The following is a 26,810-nucleotide window of genomic DNA, read 5'->3' as shown; positions in this document are numbered from 1 at the left end:
GAAAAAGGGGGATGGCTTGCCCTCTGACACGACCCTGTCATATGAGAAGGGAACCAACAAGTATTGAAGGCTGACGAGATAGCTCAGATAAAGGTAAGAAACGGATTTTATCCACTCCAGAAACCTTTTTTGTACTGTTCAAGCTTTTCTGGATTCTACTGTATCACCTTTATCCAAATGTAAACTGTAAAAAGTTGTTTTTTTAACTAGATACATAAAAAATGGCATCTAGGATGTGTTTATCTTTACTGTTACAGGCCTCCTCACTAGTTTATCTAAGCAGGCCTGAGAGACAAAAACAAATAATGTAACAGAAGCTGGTTTAACCCTCAGCTTGTTTAGCATAGCACTCTAGATACCATACACCAGGTGTTCTAGAATTCACCTGCACAATGTGCCCTCAGCAGCCCATTCACTGGACACCTTTCACAGCCTGCACCGGACAGAGGCTCACATTCATCACACACACACACACACACGCAGACACACTGGGAAAAACCGATAGTATAAAACATTTTAGTACGAGAAAGCAGAACTGCCTGGTGGTACAATAAATGTCAGGAAAATTAAGCATATTATATCTATGAAAATGTAGTAATTGTGTCATTTAACAGAACATGTTTTTGTTATTAAAACTTTTTTTAATATGTCCCATTTTACACTAAAAGCTAAAACTTTTTTTTTTTTTAAATAGAGCGTGATTGAGGTGTTTAAGATTACCAGAAGTGTGTATTTTAACGTTATGTGTACAACTGAAACAGTCCTTAAACCAGAGGTCAGTTTTTTTATTTAGTAGAGACAGTAAGTTTAGAGTCAGATTATGTTTACCTTCTTTATAGAAGTTGACTGGAGCTTTAAGAATGGGCCTTCATTCAGTATCGTACTGCCCTCAAGTGTTCAGAGTTGAAAGCTTACTGTATAGTATTATAATGTCTTTTCTTACCACATAACATCTGTGTGTGCTGTAGAGCTTAAAGAGGATTTGTTGGTTCATCATTTTTTTTTAAACATGTCCAAGCATAATTTAAATACAGGGATAATGATTTAGGTGCTCTCTAGTGTTTGTTGATTTGTCTTTTGCTAAATGTTCACGCATAACCTACACACACCCTGCCTCCAAAGCTTATTCATAATTATTTCAACACTTGCTATGATTTACAGTAAAGCTGGTTTAATAGCTAAAAATAGGATGGGGTTATCTATGTCTAGGAGGTGGTTTTGACAGAAGTGTAATACAGAAGTGGTAAGTCTTAATACCCGTCGTTTCTAGTAGTAGTAGAGCCAATATAGAGTATTTGAAGCGTGGTTAAAGCAGTATTGATAAACTCCTGTGTTTTGTCTTTATGTTGTGGACTGTTCACAGGTTATGAGTCTGCCAGGAGAAAACAGTCCTGCTGAGAGAGAATGAGTATAAGTTATCGGTGAGTAAATGTCTGCTTGCTTTCTGCCTGCTCACATTAACGACTGTCTATTTGGTCAGAGAGAACATACTCTTAAACTATTGACACAACAGGATCTACTTGTTTATTTTATTTTTTTAAATGTATTAGTTTTGCTGATTTGCTGAAGAGACACTGTCATGGTCATTGTGTGTTTTTATTATCTGTTTTGCTGATTATAAAAAGTTGTTTGTTGAGTGTTAGAAATGAGCCATGACAGCTTTGTTGAATCGTCATATTTCTGTTATCTTTAGTAGTTTTGAACACTGATATTTATTTCTTTTTAACCTTGAATTATTATCATTTTTGTTTGATGAATGGAATCACCTTGAACTCTGACACCACAGCATAACAAAAAAAAAATCAGCTAATGAAAGTTATTATTATTAAAGACATTTGAGAAATGTTCAACAAGCTAGTATGTTTTCTATTTGTATGACAACAGCCTGTGCAGTTTGTCCATGCACAGTTTGGCTCCATACAGCCAAAGGGGATACTCTGATCACTGCTTATAGTGATACAAAGTATACAGACACAGCACAAAGCAGCGTCAGAGGAAGAAAGAGACGCTGTACTCTACTCTCTGTTGTTGTGAAGTAACTGTTCAAGAACTTTGTATTCTTTTGATAAGTAAATTATCAACTCAATGAACTTGTTGGAAAACTACTGTCGATTTAAGTTCTGTAAGTTGACTATTCAACTTATCACACATTTCAGAACCACCTAAGACCTTGGTAATTAATATACACTATGACAACTGCTGAAACTTTGCAGTGTCAGGCTTACCCAAAAGTTGCTTTGGCTTTTACCTTTCAACGTCGGCTGTATTTAGAATTTTATTCTACTCATATAAATGGTCTTTTTGTGTAGTATTTTTGTTCATTCTCACTTTAAATATAGCCTGTTGTATGCTGTGACTGATGTTTTTCTAATTCTAGCTTCTTGTTAATACTGGAAAATGAGTATTAAATTAAGAGGAATACAGCATGCTAACTTTTTTAATAGGTAACCAGATTTTAGGAGACGCTCTCAGGGGAACACTGCTCATTTTGGTGAGGAACATCAGAGAAAAACAAAAAGGTTTTGAAATATTTAACTTACTTTTGATTGCTTTGTCTTGTTTCGTCTTCTTCAAATAGTCAGTAGCTTCATAAAGTCACAGCTACAGGAGGTGTGGGTGTTACCTGCAGAGTCCTGTTTGAACAAAGGTCATTCATTTTTAACCATTAGTTAAAGCAGACTACTGTTAATAATAACAACTGCAATATATTTATTCTATACCTGTCGCCTGCAAATTAATTGAATATTGTATACTATATCGTATTATTTAATTGTATTTCTTATTTGAATATTTGGTTTTAGTATTTGTATATTTGTATATTTCTGATATTAGGCATCTACAGGCTTGCTCCAACAATATTTCGTTGTACTTGTACAGTGACAATAAACATATCTTATCTTTAAACATTTATATAAAGTGTATTCGGGCCAAATACTGACTTTGAATATAATTTGTTAGGTTTAACTCAACAGTGGGCACACGGTTGCTAAGCAACTAAAATGAGCAAACTAGCTTACATGAGTGATTGATTTTGACATTTCACAGTGTTGTTTGAAGTCATAAACTTTGAGTGGATAGAAAAAAAATAATAACCAAGTTATATTCAAAACGTACAATTCAGTTTAAAGATACTTACATGGATTCTTATCTGTGAATTAAAAAAGTTTAACAGTCTGCTAAGGACGTTGATGTCTTACTTGTTGGAGGATGAAATGCGTCTTCTATCAACTTTAAAGACCAATAAGTAAAAACTTCACTTTCGTTTTTTGTTATAAATCTGCCTCCAGAAAAAAAAAAAAAGATGTACGACCGTTTTCTAACACTGTCACGAGGTGCTACTTTTTGGAAGGGATGCATTTCTTCGCATAACACCGGAGAAAACTGTACACCACTTCCGCCTCTCTGGTCGACTAATGATCACTGCTGGTTGATGGACGCCGTTTGTGATGTTACCTGGTAATACCGACTTGACTATAGCCCCAATCAATAAGATTTGATCTCACATAAATGTATTAGTTTGACTTCTGTTTGTTTATCACCTGCTAAAATAGCTTAAATCAGCTCACTGAGGGAAACACCTTGTAAACAAAACATTTCATAACAGAGTTCTTCTTATATAGCCCACCTAATTTACAGGTAACATTAAGATACAATACAATATCTCCTCTACTGGTGTCATGTCAAGAAGGACAGCAAAGTAAAGGTAGGCTACAGTCAAGGACATATAACATGCGTCACAAAAACACCGAAAACCAACATAAAGAAAGAAAAATTAAGTTGTGGAAAAAAATGTCGAAATGTTCAACTCTTCCACTTTCTCATATTGGTTTTTTATTCTGTAAAAATGTATGCATTTATTGAATATTTTTTAAATTGTGTTCAAATTTGAACTAGGTCTGGTTATCATTTGCATAAATTGTAGTTATTTTTAGAAATAAAATATTGACTTTGCTTTAATTAAATCGGCCCATTAAAAGCCTATTAAATCAAACGTTTTGAAAGCAACTTATCTTTACTAATGTAGTAACTTTAGTTAAATCTTGTCAGTATTTTATCTGGATTTTTAAATGGTGGTTTTGCAGTATTTATTTAAAGAGGATCCAAATTCTTGGTTGCAAGGACACAATGTTAGCTGTTGTGTAGAGATCAGAATTACTTCCTTTTTTTTTGTCAATGTGGACATGATTCAGACTGAACCTCTTGATTTTTAGCAGCTTTAAAAAAAGACATTGAAGTCTTTTGAGAGAGAAGATTGTAAAAAAAAAAGCTCAGTTTATAAATGTGTGTGTGCTGCACACAGCATGTTAATGTGTATGCATGTGGACCACAGAGCACTGTGTCGGACGCTTCTTGTCCTCACTATAGTCGGAGTCACCATCAGCACATTTCCAGCTTGTGTAAACACAATAAGAGCAGGGGTCTCTCTCAGGTCACACACACTGTACGTGGCTTTCATCATCTCTCTGTTCAAGTTAAATTCTGACTGATACAACAGCAACACTGAGGAATAAAACAGACAAGGATTGATATGTATTCTAATTTTCACAGAAAAGGAAAAAAGGAGTTACTTTATGTACTCAGGCAGGTCAGTTTAAAGCTGAGTTGTTGACTGCAGGGTTTTTGTACATTTGCTGATACGGTGGGGGGGGGGCAGTGACACTTTGAGCAGAGATGTTGCAACTTCAGTCCTTCATGGAGGCTTTGTCATGTGCGTGTGAGCGATTTTGTTCATGAAACAAATCAATCATTTGTGGTAAGTCTTGAAGCTGAGTCATTGCATGAAAAGTGTTTTTTTATTTTGTACTTGAAGTGTCCGTTCTGTTGTTTGTGCTTGCAGCTATTCTCCTCGCATGCAAATAAAAAAAAAAATGCAGTTTCCAGATGACACAGGAGGACTGGTTGTCTGTGCAGTGACATGTTGTGATAAATAACTGGCTGTGTTGGGTCTGCAGCTTTAAGCAATCAGTACTGATAGTCTGAATGCAGAAGTTTTATTCTTCAACGTGTTTGTGCATATGTTAATTAAAATATGTAAGACTTAAGAATTCATGTTCATTTCTGCTAAGTGTCACATTCCTTTTCTGTTAATGTTTAAATTGATAACCAATGTCCTCTGTGCCCACACAGAGAGGGGGGTCGCTGTGCAGAGATGGCTATGGTTTGTCTGACAGACTTTGAGGAGTATGCAAAAGAGCATCTCTCAAAGGCCACCTGGGATTATTACGCTGCTGGGGCAGACGAATGCTGCACCAGGGACGACAATCTGCTTGCGTACAAGAGGTACAGTGGAAGAAATCAGGCCTTTACTTAATTTAAAGTTATCACAAATACACAGCTGTATGCGTATCAATAGTGTATTCACATTTAAAGACACAGTACAATGGTCCAAATGTTAGCGCTGACTCATCAGAGTTTTTGTAATAATACAGATCTGTACAGTACAGTGCATTTTCAGCTGGAATGATTTATTTCTATGTGGCCTGTGCAGCAGCTTTATATATCATGTAATATCATAATAATAAACTTTATTTATAGTGCACTTTTCAAAACAGGGCTACAAAGTGCTTCACTAATGAAATTAAATGAAAAGAAAAAAGAAATGTGAGGAAGACAATTATTAAAAATTAAAAAATGAGTTGATGGGGGATGAGACAACACAAGAGTGAAAAGTGATTGTTTAATAAAACAATGTAAAGACACGTAGATCAGTTAAGATGAAAGGGTCCTGACGGAGAGGGCCCGGTCACCTTTGGGTCCTCAGCCTTGATTGTAGGATGGCTAGCAGAACCAATAGTACTGAGGACGTCAGGTTACAACCGGGTAGTAAGGAGTCAGGGAGGAAGTCATAAATATACTTTGGTGTAGGTCCAGAGTGTGCTTTCTAAGTACTCTTCACTTTTTTGTTGGTATTGCTTATTATTATTTAATTCCCATTGCCCAAATATTACTTTATTTCCTACTGCTATACTGTGTACAAGAACAGCTGTAACAACCACATTTCATTGAAGGATAAATACAGTATTTCTGATCCTTATTCACATAACAGTCTTGATATACAAACAGACCTGTAATCATCCCTGGTTTTATGTCAAATAACATTCTTTCTTTAACTTAAACTCATGTGAGGCTGTTGTATTGTCATCAATCAGTAGCAGGATATATATCAGTGCTCCGCCCCCCTGGAGTTAGTCAGGAACTGTTTTAAACGTTGCTTTATAGGAAGAAAATCCAGGGCAGTGTTTTTTTCTCTGCTTCTCTTCATGCATGTATCTTAGCTCTCTGAATGACTTCATGAAAACATTTAATCTGCTGTTCCTCTCTGTCAGTGTTTTGAACATTTATGTTTTAGATACACAAACCTTGCTGATTTGTTGCTGGTGTGTTTGAGGTCAGGTTATACATTTATTTCCAGCGGGAGTAAAGGTTGGATTGTGTACTGCAAAAATTATCAATGTTTTTTAAAAATAAAACAAGTGGAACGTATATTAAAAGGTCTAAGAGTTGTACAATTGTTTGTTAGAAGAAGTTAGATGTTTTTTGAGGGAATATTTCAAACACAAACATATTTGACATGCTGTCCTGATCTAATGAAATGTTACTGTTTTGCCCGTGCTTCTCACTCAGGATCCGTCTGCGGCCTCGTATCCTGCGGGATGTGTCAGTGAGCGACACACGGACCACTGTGCAGGGGACAGAAATCAGCTTTCCAGTCGGTATAGCACCCACTGCCTTTCACTGCCTGGCCTGGCATGAAGGAGAGGTGGCCACAGCTCGAGGTGAGCGAAGTAAAAGAACATTTTGAGTCAGATGGTTAGGAGTTAACAGAAGCCAAACACAAAAGGAGACATGCTTAACTGAAACATTTCTGAAATATTTCTCGAGATTTTTGGAAATACTGACATGGAGAGCAATCAATATGTAACTCTGACATCTAGTGTTCAAAACGGGTACTGCAGTCTAAATGCAAAACATTGGAGAGAGACATCTCCCCGCTCCTCCCGAGAGTCAATGTGCAGGTATGTCGCCATGTTGCGGACACTGAGTATTCAGTATTAAACCAGAAATGCATCGGCCTATTTTTCAAAAGCATCTCCAATATTGATCCTAGTTTGAGCACGTTTCTGCTCGTGGAGCTTATTAGAAACATGCAGAGGCTTTTTAGGTCGGGTATAATCACTTCTGTCTGAACCAGTTCTCTTGCCTGCTTCCATCGCTGCAACACCTGTTGGTTTGATCTGATAACTGCTCTCATATCTGGCAAACTGAGGGGCGTCCAAAAGGGCCATATGGGGGCGCCTTAAAACCGCCTACCTTCTCTGGTCCAAACAAATCCAGAGCATTCAGGAGCAGAATCTAAAGTTAGAAGGAGGACATACTGGCTGCTGCATTGTCGTCAGAGAAGCCAGCACTTCAACATAGCATGTTTCCTTAATGTCTGATCATATAGTAAGGTCACTTTATCATTTCACTCAGTAGATATCTTACAGATTGGACCTTTTAACCTTCATCTTAGGCATGGCTACCTAATCATTGGAAAAGTTAAATCAATGTACTTTTTTTTTTCTAAATTGGAGCAAACAGTATTTATTGATACGTTAAAGGATTTCTCCCTGAACTTCTTCTGAGATAGTTTAACAGTCCGTTTTGGTTTTGCTCAAGTACAAGCATCAGGGTTTTTTGTGAGTAATTTAATTATAGATACATATAGGGATAACATTGACATTACGTCAACATTTAAAGTTAAATTGAGGGGTTTTGGCGTCCTGCTTTGATGAGATATTAATTTGATATTTTAATGTTCATGACAAGTTTGGATTAAACAGTCAAAAAACAGTTAACAAAAACAATGACTGTATACATTTCCAACACTAGATGGCAGCATATTCTTTTAATAATCTTGTCCTGTGGGGATGGTACAGTGTTGGTCTTTTCTCTTCTGTTTTATCAAACAATCATCCAGCCATTATTCCTGTGGAGTTAATCTTTTCCAAGGCAACACACTGACTGATTAGTACAATTGATACTGCTGATAAATGAAAGCAGACACAAGAGGAGACATGTGTTATGTAAGACCGCTCCCCACAGAGTATCTAGCTTTTACTGACAATCTCAACGTGTGAACTCAAACTTGAATGACCACAGCAATGCTTTCTGATCTCTCGCCTCACAGCCACAGAGGCTCTGAACACCTGCTACATCACCAGCACTTACTCCACCTGCTCAGTGGAGGAGATCGTGGCAGCGGCACCAAACGGTTACCGCTGGTTCCAGCTGTACGTGTACCGGGACAGGAAGCTGTCTGAACAGATCGTGCACCGTGTGGAGGGGCTCGGCTACAAGGCGCTGGTCCTCACCGTGGACGTCCCCTACACGGGGAAGAGACGCAACGACATCCGCAACCAGTTCAAGCTCCCTCCACACCTCAAGGTCAAGAACTTTGATGGAGTCTTTCAGGTAATGGTATTACATATTCATAGTCTAGATGATATTGAAAAGCAAAAACATAGAAGAATCAATCGGACAATAGAAAGATTTTAGCATAAAGCTAAAAAATCTGCAATTGTTATAATAGTTTTGATTGAGACATCCCTAGAGACAAAAATACAGTCTGTGCATCTATGTCATGAAGTATGCATGCATTAGAGATAAATAGATATCAGTAAAGGTGAAAGCAGAAGAAGCAGTCCTGGGTACACATGTTTTTCCTGTAGATTCTTATAGTTTTATTTCCACCACATGTATTAAAAGCAGGAGACGGCAGGCCCCGAGGAATACGGGATCCCGGCCAACACCTTGGACCCCTCCATCAGCTGGAAGGACGTGTACTGGCTCCAGTCCATCACCCGCCTGCCCATTATCATCAAGGGGATCCTGACCAAGGAGGACGCTGAGCTGGCTGTGGAGCACGGCGTCCAGGGAATCATTGTGTCTAACCACGGGGGGAGACAGCTGGACGGAGGCCCGGCCTCGGTACTGACTGACTGTGTTTCTTTAAAAGCTATACTTTATTATTCAGATTCTTGTGTTTTGTTTACAGACGGGGATTCAAATGTGCAAACAAGTCTGTACTGTAGGATTTGTCAAAGTAGTATCGATGCTTGTGGTTGTATTGATTGAATGAAGTTGAATGAGTAATTCAAATAGAAGTCAGCAGCATAAGTAGTAGAAGTTGTGGTGTGTCTCTTGAAGCAGTTGGTCCAGTACACATCTAAAAGTAACAGAAATAAGAAGTAATAGCGGTGTCCCTTATTAGACTAAACATTTTAATGCAAGAAATTGTATGGAAGCCCAAAGCAGACACACATCCACACATTTGCTTTCCTCAGTTTTCCTGTGATAATGAGTAGATCTCAGTTTTTGTTCTTGACTAATGTATCTCATATTCCCAGAGTTTCATGTAACGTCCCCAGAATAATAATAGTGCTTGTGGTAGAACTTAGATGTACTGCAGCTACTATGAGCCTGTTGTGATTTTAGATAGTCATGATTTTCCTCAACAAAGTCATACTCTGAGAAAACCCAGCAAGTCATTTGTTAATATTATAACGTCTGTTTCAGGAGGCTTTAAGGTGCGTTGACCTTGTTTCTTTCCTCCTCTGTTGCTGACAGATTGACGCTCTGTCAGAGATCGTGGACACGGTGCAGGGCAGGATCGAGGTCTATCTGGACGGAGGAATCCGGACAGGAAGTGATGTACTGAAGTCGCTGGCCTTGGGAGCAAAGTGTGTTTTCATTGGCCGTCCAGCCGTGTGGGGCCTTGCATACAAGGTACAAACAACAAAGCTTATCGCTATGATGCTTTGTTAAGATAAATTAAACCTCAACATACTTTCCTTCAGTCCTTGAGGGAACAAGTTTATCTTGATAGTGAGTTTAATTGGTGGAACCTTGGCCATGGTTTCAGGTTTATAACATTTAGTAGAACAGTTAAGCTCCTGTTGTAGAAATGATGTGCTTTCAGATGTAAAATATATCCATGAAATGTGTCTCCTTCTAAATGAATTAATATCAACAAAGCCCCTTCTGTGGGGGAGGATAAAGAGTCCCAGTCAAAGAACAGCTTTATCAGTCTCATCTGCAGCAAACAAGTATCTCATTCTTATTGGAGTTGGCTGTGGCTCAGTTGGTAGAGTCAGTCATCTCTTAACTGGAAAATCAGAGGTTCAATCCCCAGCTCCTGCAGCTACATGTCCAATGTGCCCTTGGGCAAGAGACTTAACCTCAAGTTGGTCCCCGCAGCTTTGTCTGCAGCATGTGAATGTCTCTGAATGGGATTAGTTACATTCATTGTGTGAATGTGTAGATGTGACATGTGGTGTAAAAGCACTTTTTCATTCTTTTTCTTCATTCTTGAAAAGCGCTATACAAACTCAAGTCCATTTACTATTCATTTTGATTGTTGTAGACATGACAGGTTGCGTTTGGCCTATATCTTCATTATGGTCATCTGTGTCGTTTCAGGGGGAGGAAGGAGTAAGGGAAGTACTGCAAATCTTAAACGATGAGTTCCGTCTGTCCATGGCTCTATCAGGTGAGAAATGAGAGATCAAGTCACTCAAATCAATGAAAGTTTGGATTTATTTTTATTTTTTTGGATAAGTGCAGCTATATTCTATTTCCACAAAAGCAACAATTAAGGGTTATATTTTCTGATCCAGGTTGCAGGAATGTGGCAGAAATCAACAGGAACCTCATTCAGTTCTCTAAACTCTAACAGACCAGTAGAGGGCAGCACTGAGGACAATAACAGTACAGCACCCACTGAAAAAGGACTCACTACTGAACAGAAACCACCGGGCCTGAGACTCTCCATCATGACAGAGAGACTGACAGAGCACAAAACTCACGACTTTATCATGTCAGGAAACATTCAAGCAGCTTTTGATATCTTATTTGTCAGCATGTCAGAGTGTCTGTGGAAAACTGAGGGCCGACTGCAGATAAAGCAAGTTGATACTGAAAGTGATTTTGCTTTTGAATTGGAGGGGATGCAGGCGTACTGAGAGAGTCAATCTTTTGGTTTGATGTAACAGATGCAACTGATCATGATGACCTACACTACAGCCAGTGAATGCTGCCATGGTTGTGGTTGAATAAAGGCCAGCTGAGGTGATGAAGATGTGTTGATCTTTTCTTGATCTGTCCTTCTTTTTTGGTTTTGGTTTTCCAGATTTAAACTCAAGTAAATATAACACCAAAAGCCATTCTGTTTGAGAACATTCAGCTTTTTTAAAGAGGGGTCGTACGAAGTGCAAAATGCTGCGTGTGTCCACTTGAGGCTGGCTGCAGAAGCACCAGAAGTCACGTAAACACCCATTCAAAAAAGCTGTTTTACAGCAGAAATTTACAAGTTACAGCCTGGTTAACTCATTAAAATAGATCTGATTAGCTCACGTCTCGATCTGCACACACTGTACGGGGGTTGAATTTTTGATAACTCATAAAATGTAATTTCATGAAGGATAAGAGTTATTCACAAAAATGGCGTGTAGCTGACCTGATTGACAGATGGGTGCGATGTAACGGTTTGTCAGGAGGCTTAAACCCCGTCTCAGCTGCAGATCTCAGCCTGTTGTTAAGTTGACTGAAAGTTAGGCTGAGACAGGAGTTCCATCATGGTGACTGCCATCAATGGGACTCCAAAGCCCCCTGCAGGAACAGATGGGTGACGTCACTCATCACAGTAACAGTCAAATCAGTGAGTATAGTAAATAAGTGTCAGAACTGCCCATGGTTGGAAGAAGCAAGTTGCAGAGTCTGCAGGGAAACTTAGCTAAGTACTGCAATGGATGGGGGAAGTAGAAGTTCATGTTGAAGCCACCTAAAAACATTTAATTTGACCTATTTTTATTACTTTATCGTGCCATCAGGCAGTCTGACTGTGCATCCATGTCAGCACTTCACTCTGCCTTTTAAAGCTAGGACCGAGATGAAGACCTTCTACTGTAGGCAATAAAGAACTGTTGAAAAGTACCTCATACAACCTGATCTGGATGCTACTTCAAAGTACAAAAAAAAAAGAAAACTCCCATTCTTAGAAGGCTGAACAACCATTTTCCTCTTGTCATTGATAAGAGATTTTTCACTTGTATACAATGAAAAATCAACATTAAATGTAAAATTAATCTTTTTAAACAACATAGTCCTCCACTAAGGTTACAAGGACCTATTAGTGAGCCAATTTTCTCAGAAACAAAAGACAAATTACACAACAGCTTGTAAAGCATTTTGCTTATTTCACTAACAGTGTGTGATGATGTGGTGGGGTGTGTGAAGATGTAGAAAAGAAAAAGAGAAGTAGCACAGGAAGTGACTGAGGTCTCGGTGAAGGCAAAGAAACTCTCTCGCACAGATGCTTCAGAGTGCAGCAGACATTTTGTGCTTCTCCGCATTCATCTCAAAGATCTGGTTGGTATCAACATCAGGCTGGAGGGAGGACTCGGGTCCAGTCTGCTGCGGAAGCTTTCTTCCAGGTAAGTCACCCACAGGTGTCTTTTTTTTTTTGTTCATAGCTGAACAGGAAGAAACATGCAGTGTTTCTGCATTTCAAATCGCCTGTTTCTCCTTTGTGTGTGTTTGTCTGTCTTTGGTACACCTGTCGCTTCATAAAGAGCCGGCTCATGCATGTCACTGCATATCCACTTCTTTTATGTAAAATGTCATTTTTCAAGAAGAAATGAAAAGTTGTGGCCTCTGCTTGGATTGAAGTGAAACATAGATTATAGTATCCATTGATGTTCTTCTTACAGAAAGTCACAACAACTCAAACTACTTTTAATTTGCACTAAAAGTTATCCCTCAGTACAGACACCATAATGCAACAAGGCGTGCTGTGGGAGGTTTGTTTAATTCTTCCTAAGTTGAATCATCATCTCAGTGTTCAGGAACAATAAGAGTGATGCTGGAATGAAATTAACTCTCAAAATAGGTTAAATACAACAAAATACTGAGTCCAGTTTAAAGAAAAGAAAGCGCCTTAGTGTTGTCTCTTCTTTGAGTTTGGATTCATTTATGTACATTTTTTAAAAATTATTACAAATATTTTCATTACTGTAGATGTGCTCTGTGCTCACCTCGGTTTCTGATGCTGTGCACTGTCCTGTCTCTACAATAAAGGTTTAAAAACCTGAAAAATTAACCTTTAAAGTAGATGTGCTATATGTTGTTGTAATTTTTGTGCCTTGTGATAAACAATGTGAAAGTTTCAACTGCGGACCCCGGGGAGAAAAGCTTGATGAAGCTAACAGGGATCCAAACAAACTGAGTACAGCAAAGCAAAGTTACAAGCGATATCGTGTGTGATAGATCACACTGTGGATAGATTCATGATTTGTTTTTGTTTAATAAAAGTCACCCAACAATGTAAAAATGTTTTGTGAATGTTGTGAAAATGTAGAAAGTTACAGTAAAAGAAGAAATTATTCATCAATAAAATAATTAACTTCTCCAAATGTTCCTGTTAAAGATTTCAAAATGACACGATTAGACGATTACCCCGCCCCCCGTAACATTTTCTATTCTGTTTTTCATTTGTGAATAATAAAAAAATCTAAACTGCCATCCCTTAGCTTCAACTGTGAACAAACTTCTGCCCAGCTGCTCGACACCTCGACTGAAAACAGAGTTCAGCGGAGTCCATTGAATGCAACAAAACAGTTTGTCTTTGTCCTTTAGCTTCCAATATTTGGAAGGATTATTCCAAAAGGTTAATAAAAAAAACTTTTGTGCTTTAAAAGCTAAAAATCAGCCCAGAGATCTTGACACCTGTAGTTTGATCTATCAAGCAAAACAATTCCAGATGTTTCCCATCATCATCACAAAATGCTTTACAACATCATACTGAGCAAACAATTCTCACTAAATTTCAAAATGAGAAACAGAGAAGGAGTCAGAGTTGAGCCAATGGACAGTTGTTCTATTTTTGTGTACATGCAAGAAAGTCGAACAGCTTCTCCTCTCACAGTTCAGTTCTGAGTCAAAACAACAAACTACAACCCAAAAAAAGGGAACTATTTGTGTCGACTAAAACTCCTTTTTTTCTCTCCATGTAGGAGATCTCACAGACGTAACAACAGTCCCCGCCCCCAAGACGCCAATGACATGGGGTAAGATGTTTTTGAGCTTCAGTGATCAGTATTTTTTATATTTCAATTTTTTTCCTCTGGATGTTAATGCAGCCTATTTGTCAGATTTAATATGAATTATTGGATTTATAACTCACTGGATGTGAGTCTTAATTTATGAAATATAAAGGTAAAGTATTTGTCCTGATTGTACTGCATCAGATCTTGTCCTTACATTATTTTTTTATCTTTCACCTTGAACCAAAATACTGTAATATTATAGTTCAAGTTTAATGCTCTGACAGGAACAACAGGAAAAGGAACTATGTGTTTTATAATTACAAGTCATGCATCTAAGCCCTCTGACCCTGTTAGTTGCATATTCATAAATCCATAGAAGTCCACATACATGCAGCAGGTGAACACAACCTTTTCACAGAAAAGTGCAAGACTCACTGGAATCATCAAACACCCAAATCTAACTGTCAGAACTTTACATGCGTGCAGCAGAAAGGAAAGCAATCTGCATCACTGAGGACTGATTCTTTTTTACAAACGACCTTTTGTCAATTAATTTTCTGCACTTTGAACTTCTGTTGAATTTGTCTGAAAGGTGCTGTATAAATAAAGTTTGATTAATTGAGGATTTTATGTGAAACCTCTAACAGGTCATTTTCTGTTACTATGTGATAGACCATAAAGTATTTTTAACCTTGAATCTTGAAATACTACTGAACAAATGAAGCATTTTTTAACAAAAGCTCACATTAAAGCAATAGACAAACTCACAAAGTTTACAGAGGTTTCCTGATAACAAGCCCCGTTGATCAATCAGAGATTTACAGCGCATAACCGTTCTGTGTGGTTGCTGTTGTTATGGGTTTCTTTGCAGGGCTCTTTATTTTGCTTATCTTATTAAATATCCATATAAGAACCAAAAAAACAGAGAAATGTTTTCAGCTTTTCTTACAAACTGTCTGTCAGATCTTTGTCCAATGTAAAACTTTGACCACTACTTACTTTTTTGTAGAGGAGACAAAATCAAATGCAACACATTTTTGCCGTTTGATGAACAATAAAAGGTTGAGCGTCCTCTGTCATTAAACTTTAACCTGTATGTACTGTATATGATGGATTCAACTGGTTCCTCCTTTACAGGTCAACATGTAATTTAAAACAGAAACAGGTACCTTTACAAGCCGCTCTGAGGAGGCGGGGCTTCTTAGAGGAAACACACTCTATTAATAAAAATTCAGATTAGAGCACTTTAAAGTTAGAGCTGTAAGTCATGAAGTGTCAGCTAGTTCAACCAAAGGAAGTGGTTTCTGTGCACAATCTGTGAGGAAGTGCTGAGAGAAAAACACTCTAAAGGCGACCATGCCAAACAGCCAAAAAAAAAGACATTTTATTGTCATTTTGTTAGGTTTGAAAGTGAAACAACAAACACAGAGGAGGAGATGTGGGCGGCTCTCAACCAGACAGTCGGGGGTTCGATCCCCAGCTCCTGCAACCACATGTTTGATGTATCCTTGGGCAAAACACTTAACCCCAAGTTGCTCACACTGCTTTGCAGAGCGTGTAAATGTGTATAGATGGGATAGCTAATACTGATGGACACTTTCCACAACAGCCTCTGCCATCAGTGTGTGAATCTGTAGGTTGTGCCCTGCAGTGTAAAAGCTCTTTGAGTAGTCAGAAGACGAGAAAAGACCATTGACCATTTGCTTTGCAGGGGCAATGGAGATGACAGCGGGCCGGGGAGGCTGAGCCGCAGGTTGTCTCGTCTGGGCAGACATCAGTCAAGGGATCCTCCGAGACCCCCAGCTCAGCCAGAGAGACCTCCTGCTCAACAAGGTGAGCACCGATCATCTTCACCTCCATTTACTGATGTGGTTATTAATCAAACCTGATACTCTACTTTCATCGTCCTGCTGCAACAACTGCATCATAACTTTCTCTCATCTCTTGATGTCTTTGTTAAATTTTGGTTTGATAGATGACAGGCCTGCTCCACCCCAGGCTCAGGCTCCAGCTGCAGCCCCGGCTTCTCTCCCCCTACCCTTGGAAATGCCCCCGAAACGCCCTGACAAATCCACAAAGCCCAAACTGCCCCGCCGACCCCTGTGTCGGGTGTTTAGCAGCACTGAACATGGAGCAGCTGTGTTGCAGGTACATATGTTTGACTTATTAACCTTTACTGGACACTTTTCAATTGATAAAGGTGATCCATTACCACAAATATGAGTTTATTTATGCACACTGGTCCTCTTGTCCTTAGTCCTCATGTTGTAATCCATGCTTTTTTTCCACTAATAGTAATTACGCCTACTTATGTAAAATTCAACATTTTTGCTGATAAATCATGTTTTTATTTTCCTTTAGGGCTGTGATACTTTTCGGGGAGACGAGACTCTGTGCGATGTCATTTTGATTCCTGGAGACAGCAAAGAAAAGTTCCCCGTGCATAGAGTCATCATGGCTTCTTCTAGTGATTATTTCAAGGCCATGTTTACAGGTCAGTGTTTCTGTCTACATAGGAATCATTGTATGTTTAAGAAACCCTGTCTGGTTGATAAGAAAATAAAGAAGAAGAAACAGGCCTTTGTTAGTGATTGATCATTTCCACCAGTGATGTTTTAATATACAGACTTTGCTGCCAGAGTAAATGTCGACATTCTAAATGTTGACATTCTTGAGATCCTTTCTCCTCATATATGAAGGGATTGTTTGACTTAGGATGAAGCCTTGCTTGAATATTATGTAAATACACATTACACTCAGAGCAGCATTTTTGAGTTAAACTTCTCTGTTTTCAGGGAGCTGTTACTAATGCTTTCAGTTTTATATTAACACGCACATACAGTATAGTAAAATAAAAGAGGTAGGACTCTGTTCTGCTTTTGACTTCCTTTTTCTGCAGCTCTAAGAGACGAAGTAGCATTTGACTCTATTATTAAAAAACAGTCATTTCAATATCCTCAAACGGTCTGAACAGACAAGATTTACAGTCTCTGTATAATGCTGACTCTACACTTTGCCTGCTCGAGACAAATCCTCTAAAATGATGCAAACTCGCTCGTTCACCTTGTCTCTGCCTCTTTCTGCACCTCTTTTTTTCTCTCATCCAGGAGGCATGAGGGAGCAGGAGATGAGAGAGATCAAGCTGCATGGCGTCACCAAGTTAGGTTTAAAGAACATCATAGACTTCATTTACACGTCCAAAGTCAGCCTGGACATGGGGAATCTGCAGGACACACTGGAGGCTGCAAACTTCCTTCAGGTCATGCCCGTTCTCAACTTCTGTAACCAGCTGCTCAGCAGTGAGGTGAGGGACTTTTTGTTGTATTGTGGCATCACACTTCAGTTCATTAACATCAGGTGTTATTTTAAGATACGTTTGAGGTCAAGCTCATTAAAGCTTCAAGATTGTAGGACACGTTCAATAAGCTGCCTCAGGGGTGTTGTTTTTTTAATGAGGCTGACCTCTAATGTGCACGTTCACTCTCCTCAGATGTCTCTTTTTCAGATATTTATGAGTGATGCGAGATTGCTCTAAATAAAGGCTGCAGAGGGAAGTTCATGCAGAGATTGATTTAACTTATAACCTCCCTGTGTTGTTCATGCAGATCACTATTGATAACTGTGTGGAGGTGGAGCGCATCGCCACTGATTTGCTCCTGGAGGACGTTCAGCTTAATATAGGTGAGTGAGCAGAGGAAAAGAGTACAACCTTTTGTTAAACTTAATAAATATATGGATGATATAGAAAGGGGTTGTTGGCATAAAGTTTGTGTCCTACAGTTGTTCTACTCCTAAATCCTAAAACCAGTCCATTTGGTCCACTGGTCCATCATTAATACCAGCTGTTTAAACCAAAGTTTAGTATGTCAGATATGTGAAAAAAACATTCTCACATGTAATTTGTAAAATGGAATAAGGTACACATAAAGTTATTTAGATAAGTCCTGAGTTGTCCAGCAAGGAATGTTATCTTTGTAGAGTCCATGATGTTACCATGTTACTAAAAGCAAATTAAAGCATTCAAGGCTTGATCCAAAACAGAACTTATCAATGTGGATCCTCTGTTGCAGGTGAGTTTGTGAGCCAGAACCTCTCAGCGTTGGTGGAGAGCGGACGCTACCTCCAGCTCTCTGAAACCTCCATGGCCAACGCTCTGTCCAGTAACTCTCTGGAGGGTTTCTCTGAGGTGGAGCTCTACAACATCGCCAGAGGATGGCTGGGCCACAACCCTCCAAGTCGCCGCTCATCCGTCTACGCTCTAATGCGTCATATACGCTTCCCACTGATGAGCCCCGGTGAGCTGATCGGGATCTCCCAGGATGACGAGGAGGGAGGAGACTCCATGATGCGCTCCGAGACTTCCTGTGTGAACCTGCTGCTGGAGGCCAGCAACTACCAGATGATGCCTTTCATGCAGCCGGCTCTGCAGACTGAGCGGACACAGATACGCTCCGACGCCACGCACATTCTGGCTCTGGGTGGTGTGATGAGACAGCAGCTGGTGGTCAGCAGAGAGCTGAGGCTGTACGATGAGAATACGGGTCACTGGAAGGCGCTGAAGCCCATGGAGGTGCCGCGTTATCAGCATGGGGTGGCTCTCCTGGGCGGCTTCCTCTTCATCGTTGGAGGTTAGAGCATGCATTGTTCACACTGTTTATTATCAGGGCAACAGCCACGCCAAGCAGTCAGACCTTCGGTTGTTGAGCCCCCATTTAAGGATTTTGACAGGTAGCCACGTCCATAAGCATACCCTGATTAACTGTCCATTTTACCTTAAATGGGACCATTCATTGTGAGCCAATTCAAAAAGAATGGCAGACTTTCAAGTGGCTGATGATCACACTGAATATAGCTTGAGTTGAACCACCGAAACATAAAGCAATTCATTTCTGAAAACAAGACTGACTCACTGGTTATAATCCATAATTCCTTTTATTAACCGCTCTCTCTCTCGCTCTCTCTCTCTCTCTCTCTCTCTCTCTCTCTCTCTCTCTCTCTCACTGCTTGTCATCCACGCCTCAGGTCAGAGCACTTATGACACCAAAGGTAAGACGGCCATCGACAGCGCTTACCGCTACGACCCGCGCTTTGACAAGTGGCTTCAGATCGCCTCACTCAACGAGAAGAGAACGTTCTTCCACCTGAGCGCTCTGAAGGGGAAACTGTACGCAGTCGGAGGGAGGAACACCTCAGGGGAGATTGGTGAGCTGTCAGTTTATTAATGTAGTCAATTTATTTTTTGCTCCATTTTTGGACAAACAATAAGTTGAGAGCAGACAACAATTAAAATGTGCAAAATGGTTCGCAGAGTCATGATCACAGATTACAATTCATAAACACATCAGGCACTGGCCAATGGTCTCGCATTTCTTGTGTTTTTACGATCGAGCCAAAGGCTTCAAGCGGAGCGAGATCTGTCAGTTTCAAGTCATTCTGGAGAAAGTCTGTAGAGGGGGTCAGAAAAACGAAATGCTCTGTTCATGAGCTCAGTACGGACATGAGGAACAGACAAAAACATATTGGCAGAAAAATTGAACTGTTGTTGTTGTTGTGATCTACCTCAAATTCAACAACAGGATTAAATGCTAGAAAGAAAAAAACAATCCCTGAAAGGCGTTTAAAGTTTCTCACACAGACGTGATTGTACTTGTACCACCACATCTTCTCAATACAGCTTTTTAAACACTTGATGCTTTGACTACAGTTTACAAGAAAAACTCAAACGTGAATCAGCGTCTCTCTCTCTCTGCCTCTTTGTGCAGACACGGTGGAGTGCTACAACCTGAAGAAGAACGAGTGGACGTTTGTGAACAACATGGTGGAGCCTCACTACGGGCACGCTGGATCAGTTCATGGAGACCTCATGTACATCTCAGGTAGAGTAACAATTTCCAACACACACTCCATGTTTGACTTCAGTGTCAAAGCGTACAATCATTGATTGTCGTGATTTAGAATATGCAACCAGAAATAATCAATCGACCAACCATATGCTTACTTTTGCTGACAGCTTGAACTGTGTCTGTCTCCTTAATCTCCATTAATGAGGCAGATGAATACTTCACTGGGTCAAGTGACAGCTTTGCAATGATGGAAAGACTTATGTAGATGCATCTCTGCCTCAGTTTCCTCCACTTAAATGTGCTTATGTCTTTCTGCTAAAGTCAGTATTTAATTTCACTTTGCATTTTACATCTTTAAAGGCTTTATATGCGATTTTTTGATACAGCAGATGTCACCCTTGAGCACCAGCATGAAACCAAAACAAGTCGCGGTGCACCGATCTTTATTACGCTCGTATCTTCACACTGCATGTAAATTTACCCGAAATGAGCGTGATCTAGAAACGCAGTTAAGCAGTGAGTACAGTATGTTATTCTTCTTTTCTCTAGTCCCTCAATCAAACAACTTTTATTCGCGAGGGGAGGAGTCGGCCGGCCGTCCCGGCGATGTAAACAAACTGAAAATATGACTCGGAAAACTCGGAAAACATCACAGACAGTGGGACTCAGGTGTTACACCCATTAGAGACAGTCATTACTCACAGAGTTATTTTCAGAGGATATACTTTTTAGAGGATTTCTATTATATTTAAGTGTGAAAAATCGCATATAAAGCCTTTAAATACCATCGTTGACTGCAGTTACAGAAACTTTAATTTAGTCGTATATATGAAACCAACATGGACAGTTCAAGGGTTCGGAGAAGCATTTCTGAAACACTCCAGTGATTATGACAGACACTTTGTACAGCCGAGCACTTGAACGGACTTCCTCTCTGAGGTTTGAACAGCTCTCTCACAATGTCAGACAACTTCTCCCTTTGATACTCAGAAAAAAAAGGCATTGTTCACATCAGAAACTCGCCCACAAAGGTTATTTGTGGTGTTTAACGACAGACTTGTACTGATGCTATCAGCTGAGAAGAAGACATTCAAAACACGATAAAATAGATGGATTCCCATGTGTTGAACAAACAACGTAATACATTTGAATAAAAACTCACAGGCTGAAATAACTCTTAAAGAAATGAAAACAAGGTAAGTACTGTGCATGGACTCATTCAACAGGGGTCAGGTTTAGCTGTTAGCTTGTTCAGCAGTGTGACTGATGGTGGAAGGAAGGAGAGAAGGCTCGGTAACATCTAACTGAAGGTCACATTTCAGGGAGCAAAACATGTGACAGGTAACTTATGAGCTCTGCGCCTGTCTAACAACCCATCCTTCATGAATGACCTGAAGGGTTCTTAGACATTTGAAACCTACAGAGCTCACAGTCTGATGTTTAGGTTTATTTTCAAGCTCTCGTTTCCTTCCCTTGTCTTTGTGCGTCATGCATCTCTTAACACATCACCAAAAACCTAAAGATTTGTGGCTAATTTGTCAAGCAATTTGCAGGGTTATGTAGTAGGCGTCACCTGCATGCATGTGCACAGGAACCCATTGTTTAAATGTGTCAAATACTCCATGGGGGACCTTTAATTGAGTCATGAAGCGCCTTCCTGTGTGACAGAAGGCTTTTGTTGCAGAACTCAAAGATGGAGGAGGAAGCGACAGCCCTTTTTTTTTTCATGTATTGCTGATGCATGTAAATGGACATATTCACAGTATTTAAAGAAAAGAGTGTGAAGCAGCATGCAAGCTGATCACACATGTCATGTGATATAAACATCATCATCAGTCCGCCTGCTCGCTCATGGTGAATTTTCCGGCTGTGTTCACATGCATTCATCAGCTCACCCTAATTTCTTGCGGGAAGGTTAGTAGGTTGCTGGCTGGAAAAAGTCTGGGTAATGTCAAAAAATGTTCACACATGCAGCTCTTCCTCAAAGAATGTCGGGACATTTATCAGGATTTTTGTGCATTTATGAAAACAGCTTCAAAGAGTTTCTTTGCAGGGGTCGTCTAAATTCAACAAAAGGTTCCATTTCACAAAAGATGAGTAATTAAATGAGCCTCTATTCTATGTCTGACCTTTCTGAAACCACTTCCTGTTTAGCAGTAAACTCTCAGCCTGAGCTGCTGCAGGTTTCATGGACAGGAAACTGTATTTTTTTTCTCACATTGAGAGCAGAGACAGAAGTTTCACGTGTAAGACTGAGAGGCAGGAAACACTAGTTCAAGTGCGTCTCAGTACTCAGCAACAAAGTCAAAACCACACAACTGTCAGGGGCTTAAATGTGATGTTTAAACAACAAATGTTGTTTAAACATGCTGTTTCAACACAAAATATACTTATGTGTTGACCTCACTTTTCACCCCCATACGACGCCCCTGGTCATCTCCCCTTACAGATCAAACTCAGGCTCAGTGTAAGATTAACATCAGAGCAGAGGAAGAGTGTAAAAAAAAAAAAAAGTTACAGATTATTTCTCCAGATACTTTATGAGCCTTTGAACGAGTCAAAACATAGCTCTCTTTAGATTTAGTTCCAGCAAGACTTCTTTAAGGTGAAACATTTTGAACATACTACATTTATTTGATGGATCTTCTTCTGTCACTCAGGTGGCATTACCCGTGACACATTCCAGAAGGAGCTCTGGTGTTACGATCCTGTCGCTGACACGTGGTGCAGACGAGCCGACATGATGGAGCTCCGCGGCCTGCACTGCATGTGCACCGTGGGAGACAGACTCTACGTCATGGGCGGGAATCACTTCAGAGGCAGCAGCGACTACGACGACGTCCTGGGCTGCGAGTATTACAACCCAGAGGCGGACCAGTGGACGGTGGTGGCGCCGATGCCGCGGGGCCAGAGCGACGTTGGCGTGACGGTGTTTAACGGGCAGGTCTATGTAGTGGGGGGGTATTCCTGGAACAGCAGGTGCATGGTGGACATTGTGCAGAGGTATGATCCGGAGCAGGACGTGTGGGACAGAGTGTTCAATGTGCTGGAGCCTCTGGGGGGGATTCGTGCTTGTACCATGACGGTTCACCTGCCGGAGGGGTCTGTGGACGAGGCCCAGATACAGGACTGTCCACTGCCCACAGCTAAGAGCTGAGGAGCACTAGAGGCAAGAGGGTTCTTCTTAGTTTTGATGCTGTCAGAAACGGGGAGAAAATATGCAAAAAGGAGAAAAAAAACGGGTCACATGTACGGGTAGCAGCTGCGATGGCTAGGTAGCTAAAATTAGCCTTCAGAAGTTATTTTTCCAGAAGTTCACCGCCTGAAGTTCCATTTTCTGTCCTCACATTGCACCATTCTTACTTTTGTGTACTTTCTCAATCGTCCCTCTCGAGTCTGCTTGACATTTCTTTTCTTTTTGGACATTGTAGTCGTTGTTTTCACAGGTAATAGTTCAATCAACTTTGAGGCGAAAAAAAAAAAAAAAAAAAAAAGTCGAAGCATCTCAACGGCTAAGAACTTATGCACCAGACGTGGGGTGGTTTCCAATTTTTTGCTTCTGTCAGACCACACATGCGGAGAAAATGAAACACAACATTTTGTGGCTTGCAAGGTCGAGGTGTGAGGTACACGGGGCTAGCTTACAAGTCAGACAGTTATTCCGTCAAGCACTTTACCATCGCAGGTGCCTTTTTCGGTCCTTCTGTTGCATATGTCCTGCTCTTGTGTTCTTTCACGAGCTATCCCACCTCTCAAACTGGCTTCAACTTTGATTCCTTTTGGACATTATTGTTTCAAAGGGTGACGTTTTATCAGATCAACCTCTGAGTCAAACAGGTCAGTATTAGTTAGTTGGTCTTTGGAGTCCCATCGATGGCGGTGGCCATGCTGGAAATGCTGCCTCAACCTAACTTTCTGTCAACATAACGAGAGGTTAGGCAGGTTTTAAGTCTCTTGAGCCCTCCCACCCCACACACAGTATGTGCCATCTGAGCCATGAGCTAATCAGGCCAAATTCATTTTTTTAACCAGGCTGTAAATTTCTTTAAAACTCCTTTTTTTTCGGTTGGGGTGAGCATGCAGGGGCGGACTGACCAACGGCCGTCCCTTTATGTGGCTCATCAGAAGAAAAAAAAATGTATCAGGGCAGTCCAACCTGACGTGTTTGGGGCCGACATCATTAATGCGTGAAATATCACAAACGAACCAATAACGCAATATGGAAAATAATAAAATAACACCGTAATTTCGGGTAGTCCGCGATAAAATGAATAAACTTTTACTGCCACAGCATTGAGTACATTTTCATTAGCAACCTATAAACTAAATTTCTATCCTTCAAGTTCATATAGGTTAGGCCTACCTTCTTTGAGAGTGTTCTGAAATACTTTTGTTTTATTGTAGTTTTATTGTAGTTTTGTTATAAATAAACACCTCAGAAATTATCATTGATTGTGAAATGTTATTATCTGTGAATATCTTCAGTCTAGTAGGCTTGTGGTATAGTATCTTGAAACGCTGGCAAGTGGTTATTTAAACACGAAATCTAAATCCTAAATTTTGGAAAAAGTCCAGGGCCTTTTTTTAGCCCCAGTCCGTCCCTGTGAGCATGTGACTTCTGCAACCAGCCTCAAGTGATCACCACACGAACTTGCAGGATTTTGCACTCATTTTCAACGCCGCTTGTTTCAAGCATGTGATCAAAGGATAACGCCGGCACTATTTCTTCTTCATAATAATCATCATAGGTTTTAGCTCCCTGAGGATATCTTAAATTGCAGCAGACATTGAAGGTTTTTATTTAACTACTGTCAAACCAGAAATGGAGAGGAAAAGGAGCAAATAAGAGATGGAGTGGGATGAGAGTTCAGGCAGCAGCTGCAAGCGTGGTTAGGTAGCTAACAAACATAAGCCTTAACAGTTCTTTTATAAAGCAGCTTGCATTTAACCATGCAGCCTCTCTCCTTCACTGTGTGGTCGTAGTATGAAATCTATCCTCCCTTCTTAAATGAGCTCGTAACAGAATCTTTATGGACATTAAATGTGTCTCTTCTTAGCCAACGTACAGATCAGACAAGTCAGGATCAGTCTAACAACAGGTAACTCCATCTCTGATTTAGGGGTTTTCTGTTGTTGTTTGTGGAAACAGACTTCAGCGTGTGATCCAAAGGCAGTCACAAATGTGTCTTTTTAAATATTCAACAATGTCTCTGATTCTCATTATTGCATGAAGACCACAATGACTTCATTCTGCATTCACTGCCTGTGGTATTTACAGACCGAATTACTAGTTTTTGACAGCGTTTCATCGTCGTCTACGGTGACGCACCAGCGGGAGGAATTTTTTTTAATTTAATTTCACCCTTTTATAATGTTACTGGAGTTCTGTAGCTGAATAAAAACATGTGATTTGGGATTTTCTGACCTTTAAATTAAGCCTGTAATAAATAAAGAAAGCTGTGAGAAAGGATCAAACTGACATTTAACAGAAGAGATCTTGTCTGCATCAACAATAAATCTTAATGTTATTCCCCAGAAGATTCCTGTGAGCTGTAGCGTATTTAAGTTTTACAGCCTCAAACAAGGCTGAAAGAGTTTCCGAGCAGGAGTGGCAGAGAGCAGAAAATCCTGTTTGATACTGAGCGATCATTTTCCACAAAGCCTCCAGAATAAATGTCTGTACTCTTTTTTTCTATAATATAATACATGTACTGGATGAATAAATGTTGTTTTTTTGTATGTTTTGCATATTTATATTGGAAATAAAATCTTAAAGAGGACATATTATCCCTCTTCTCCACCTTTTCAATCTGTGCCCTGTGGTCTAAATGAAACATCTGTGCTGTGCTTTGGTCAAAATATAACATGAATCAAGCACCAGAGGAGGTTTGTGACCCTGTATAAACCAGCTCTCTCAGAACGCTCCGTTTTGGTGTGTGTGTCTCTTTAAATGCAATGAGCCCCCCCTGAGTGTTCCTGGTAGACATCACTCCTCTGTAGCGAGAGTAAAAATGGTGGAACTGCGCAAAAGTTTTGTTCTAGGCTGGGGGTGGAGTCCATGGGTGAAGATACCAGGGGAGGGGGAGGTTTTTTGTTTTTTTTTACCAGAATCCCACTGTGATGTCACAAAGAGAGCAAATTTGAAACGGAGCATTTTTCTCTGTCTTGTAAGTTTTATGCAGACCACAAACAAAAGACTGGATGGGTTTATTTCACATTTTGTGGGTCGGTAGACACTAAGGTTATCCAAATATATGTTAAAAAACACTGTAAGAGTGGATTTTCCTTAATATGTCCCCTTTAAGAATCCCCGTCAGACAGGAGCCTTTTCTTTGTCGAGTTTGTATGTTCTCTCCGTGCATGTGTGGGTTCTCTCCAGGTACTCCGGATTCCTCCCACAGTCCAGACATGCTCGTTAGGTTCATTGGTGACTCTACATTGCCTCATTACTCATACACTGCGTATTAATACACACACAACACATTACATCTTTTGAGAGTGAACAACGATGCAACTATCCTTGTCACTTCACCTTTCACCTTCAGATAAGAACTCGCATAGCTGTGATATCAACGGCAACGCCAAGGACTACAAATAGTCAGCAGCAGACAGATCCACAACCAGCTATTCACAGCAGTACCTTTCACTGTAGGATGTAATGTCATGTCATTGTGCTCTGTTATTAAATTAAAGCGAATCGTCTGAAAAGAACAAAAGAGAAGAAACTTTAGTGTTGGATAAACTCAGCTCACATTTACGACGGAGTATAAGTACTATAATGTACAAACATACATTTATTACTTTATTCTCGTTAATGTATTACTTTAATCTCATAAAATGTATGACTCTAAACTTGTTAATTTATGATTTTAACTAGTAAATG

General features: G+C 40.0%; 2 protein-coding genes and 1 long non-coding RNA gene across 6 annotated transcripts; 2 read left to right on the top strand and 1 right to left on the bottom strand.

Moving 5' to 3' along the window:
• Window positions 1–11,113, top strand: hao2 (hydroxyacid oxidase 2 (long chain)). 4 transcript variants are annotated; one of them, XM_065962224.1, is made up of 9 exons: window positions 1–93; window positions 1,364–1,421; window positions 5,128–5,280; window positions 6,625–6,776; window positions 8,171–8,454; window positions 8,752–8,970; window positions 9,610–9,768; window positions 10,462–10,531; window positions 10,659–11,113. In XM_065962224.1, exons 2-9 carry the CDS (start codon window positions 1,405–1,407, stop codon window positions 10,712–10,714), a joined length of 1,110 nt encoding a protein of 369 aa, XP_065818296.1. In that variant the 5' UTR covers window positions 1–93; window positions 1,364–1,404; the 3' UTR covers window positions 10,715–11,113. The 4 variants fall into 4 exon arrangements, with proteins under 4 accessions (XP_065818296.1, XP_065818294.1, XP_065818295.1 ...); XM_065962222.1 differs by having other exon boundaries at window positions 8,749–8,970; XM_065962223.1 differs by having other exon boundaries at window positions 35–95; window positions 1,348–1,421; window positions 8,749–8,970.
• LOC136181272 (uncharacterized) lies at window positions 8,917–15,208 on the bottom strand. Its single transcript, XR_010667627.1, has 3 exons — window positions 15,084–15,208; window positions 11,498–11,649; window positions 8,917–9,208 (listed from the first exon to the last, which is right to left on the bottom strand). It is a non-coding gene; the product is annotated as an uncharacterized lncRNA (long non-coding RNA).
• On the top strand, window positions 12,393–25,736 carry si:rp71-68n21.9 (kelch-like protein 9). The gene is made up of 11 exons (XM_020631972.3): window positions 12,393–12,473; window positions 14,052–14,105; window positions 15,796–15,917; window positions 16,060–16,232; window positions 16,446–16,578; window positions 17,192–17,388; window positions 17,690–17,765; window positions 18,155–18,712; window positions 19,107–19,286; window positions 19,847–19,960; window positions 22,588–25,736. Exons 2-11 carry the CDS (start codon window positions 14,101–14,103, stop codon window positions 23,082–23,084), a joined length of 2,055 nt encoding a protein of 684 aa, XP_020487628.2. The 5' UTR covers window positions 12,393–12,473; window positions 14,052–14,100; the 3' UTR covers window positions 23,085–25,736.
• The last annotated feature ends 1,074 nt before the right edge of the window (window positions 25,737–26,810 follow it).

Source organism: Labrus bergylta, chromosome 13 (genome assembly GCF_963930695.1).
Source record: "Labrus bergylta chromosome 13, fLabBer1.1, whole genome shotgun sequence".
Taxonomy (NCBI): domain Eukaryota; kingdom Metazoa; phylum Chordata; class Actinopteri; order Labriformes; family Labridae; genus Labrus; species Labrus bergylta.
The sequence above is the reverse complement of the archived record's forward strand: the minus strand, read 5'-3'. Positions and strand labels throughout refer to the sequence as shown.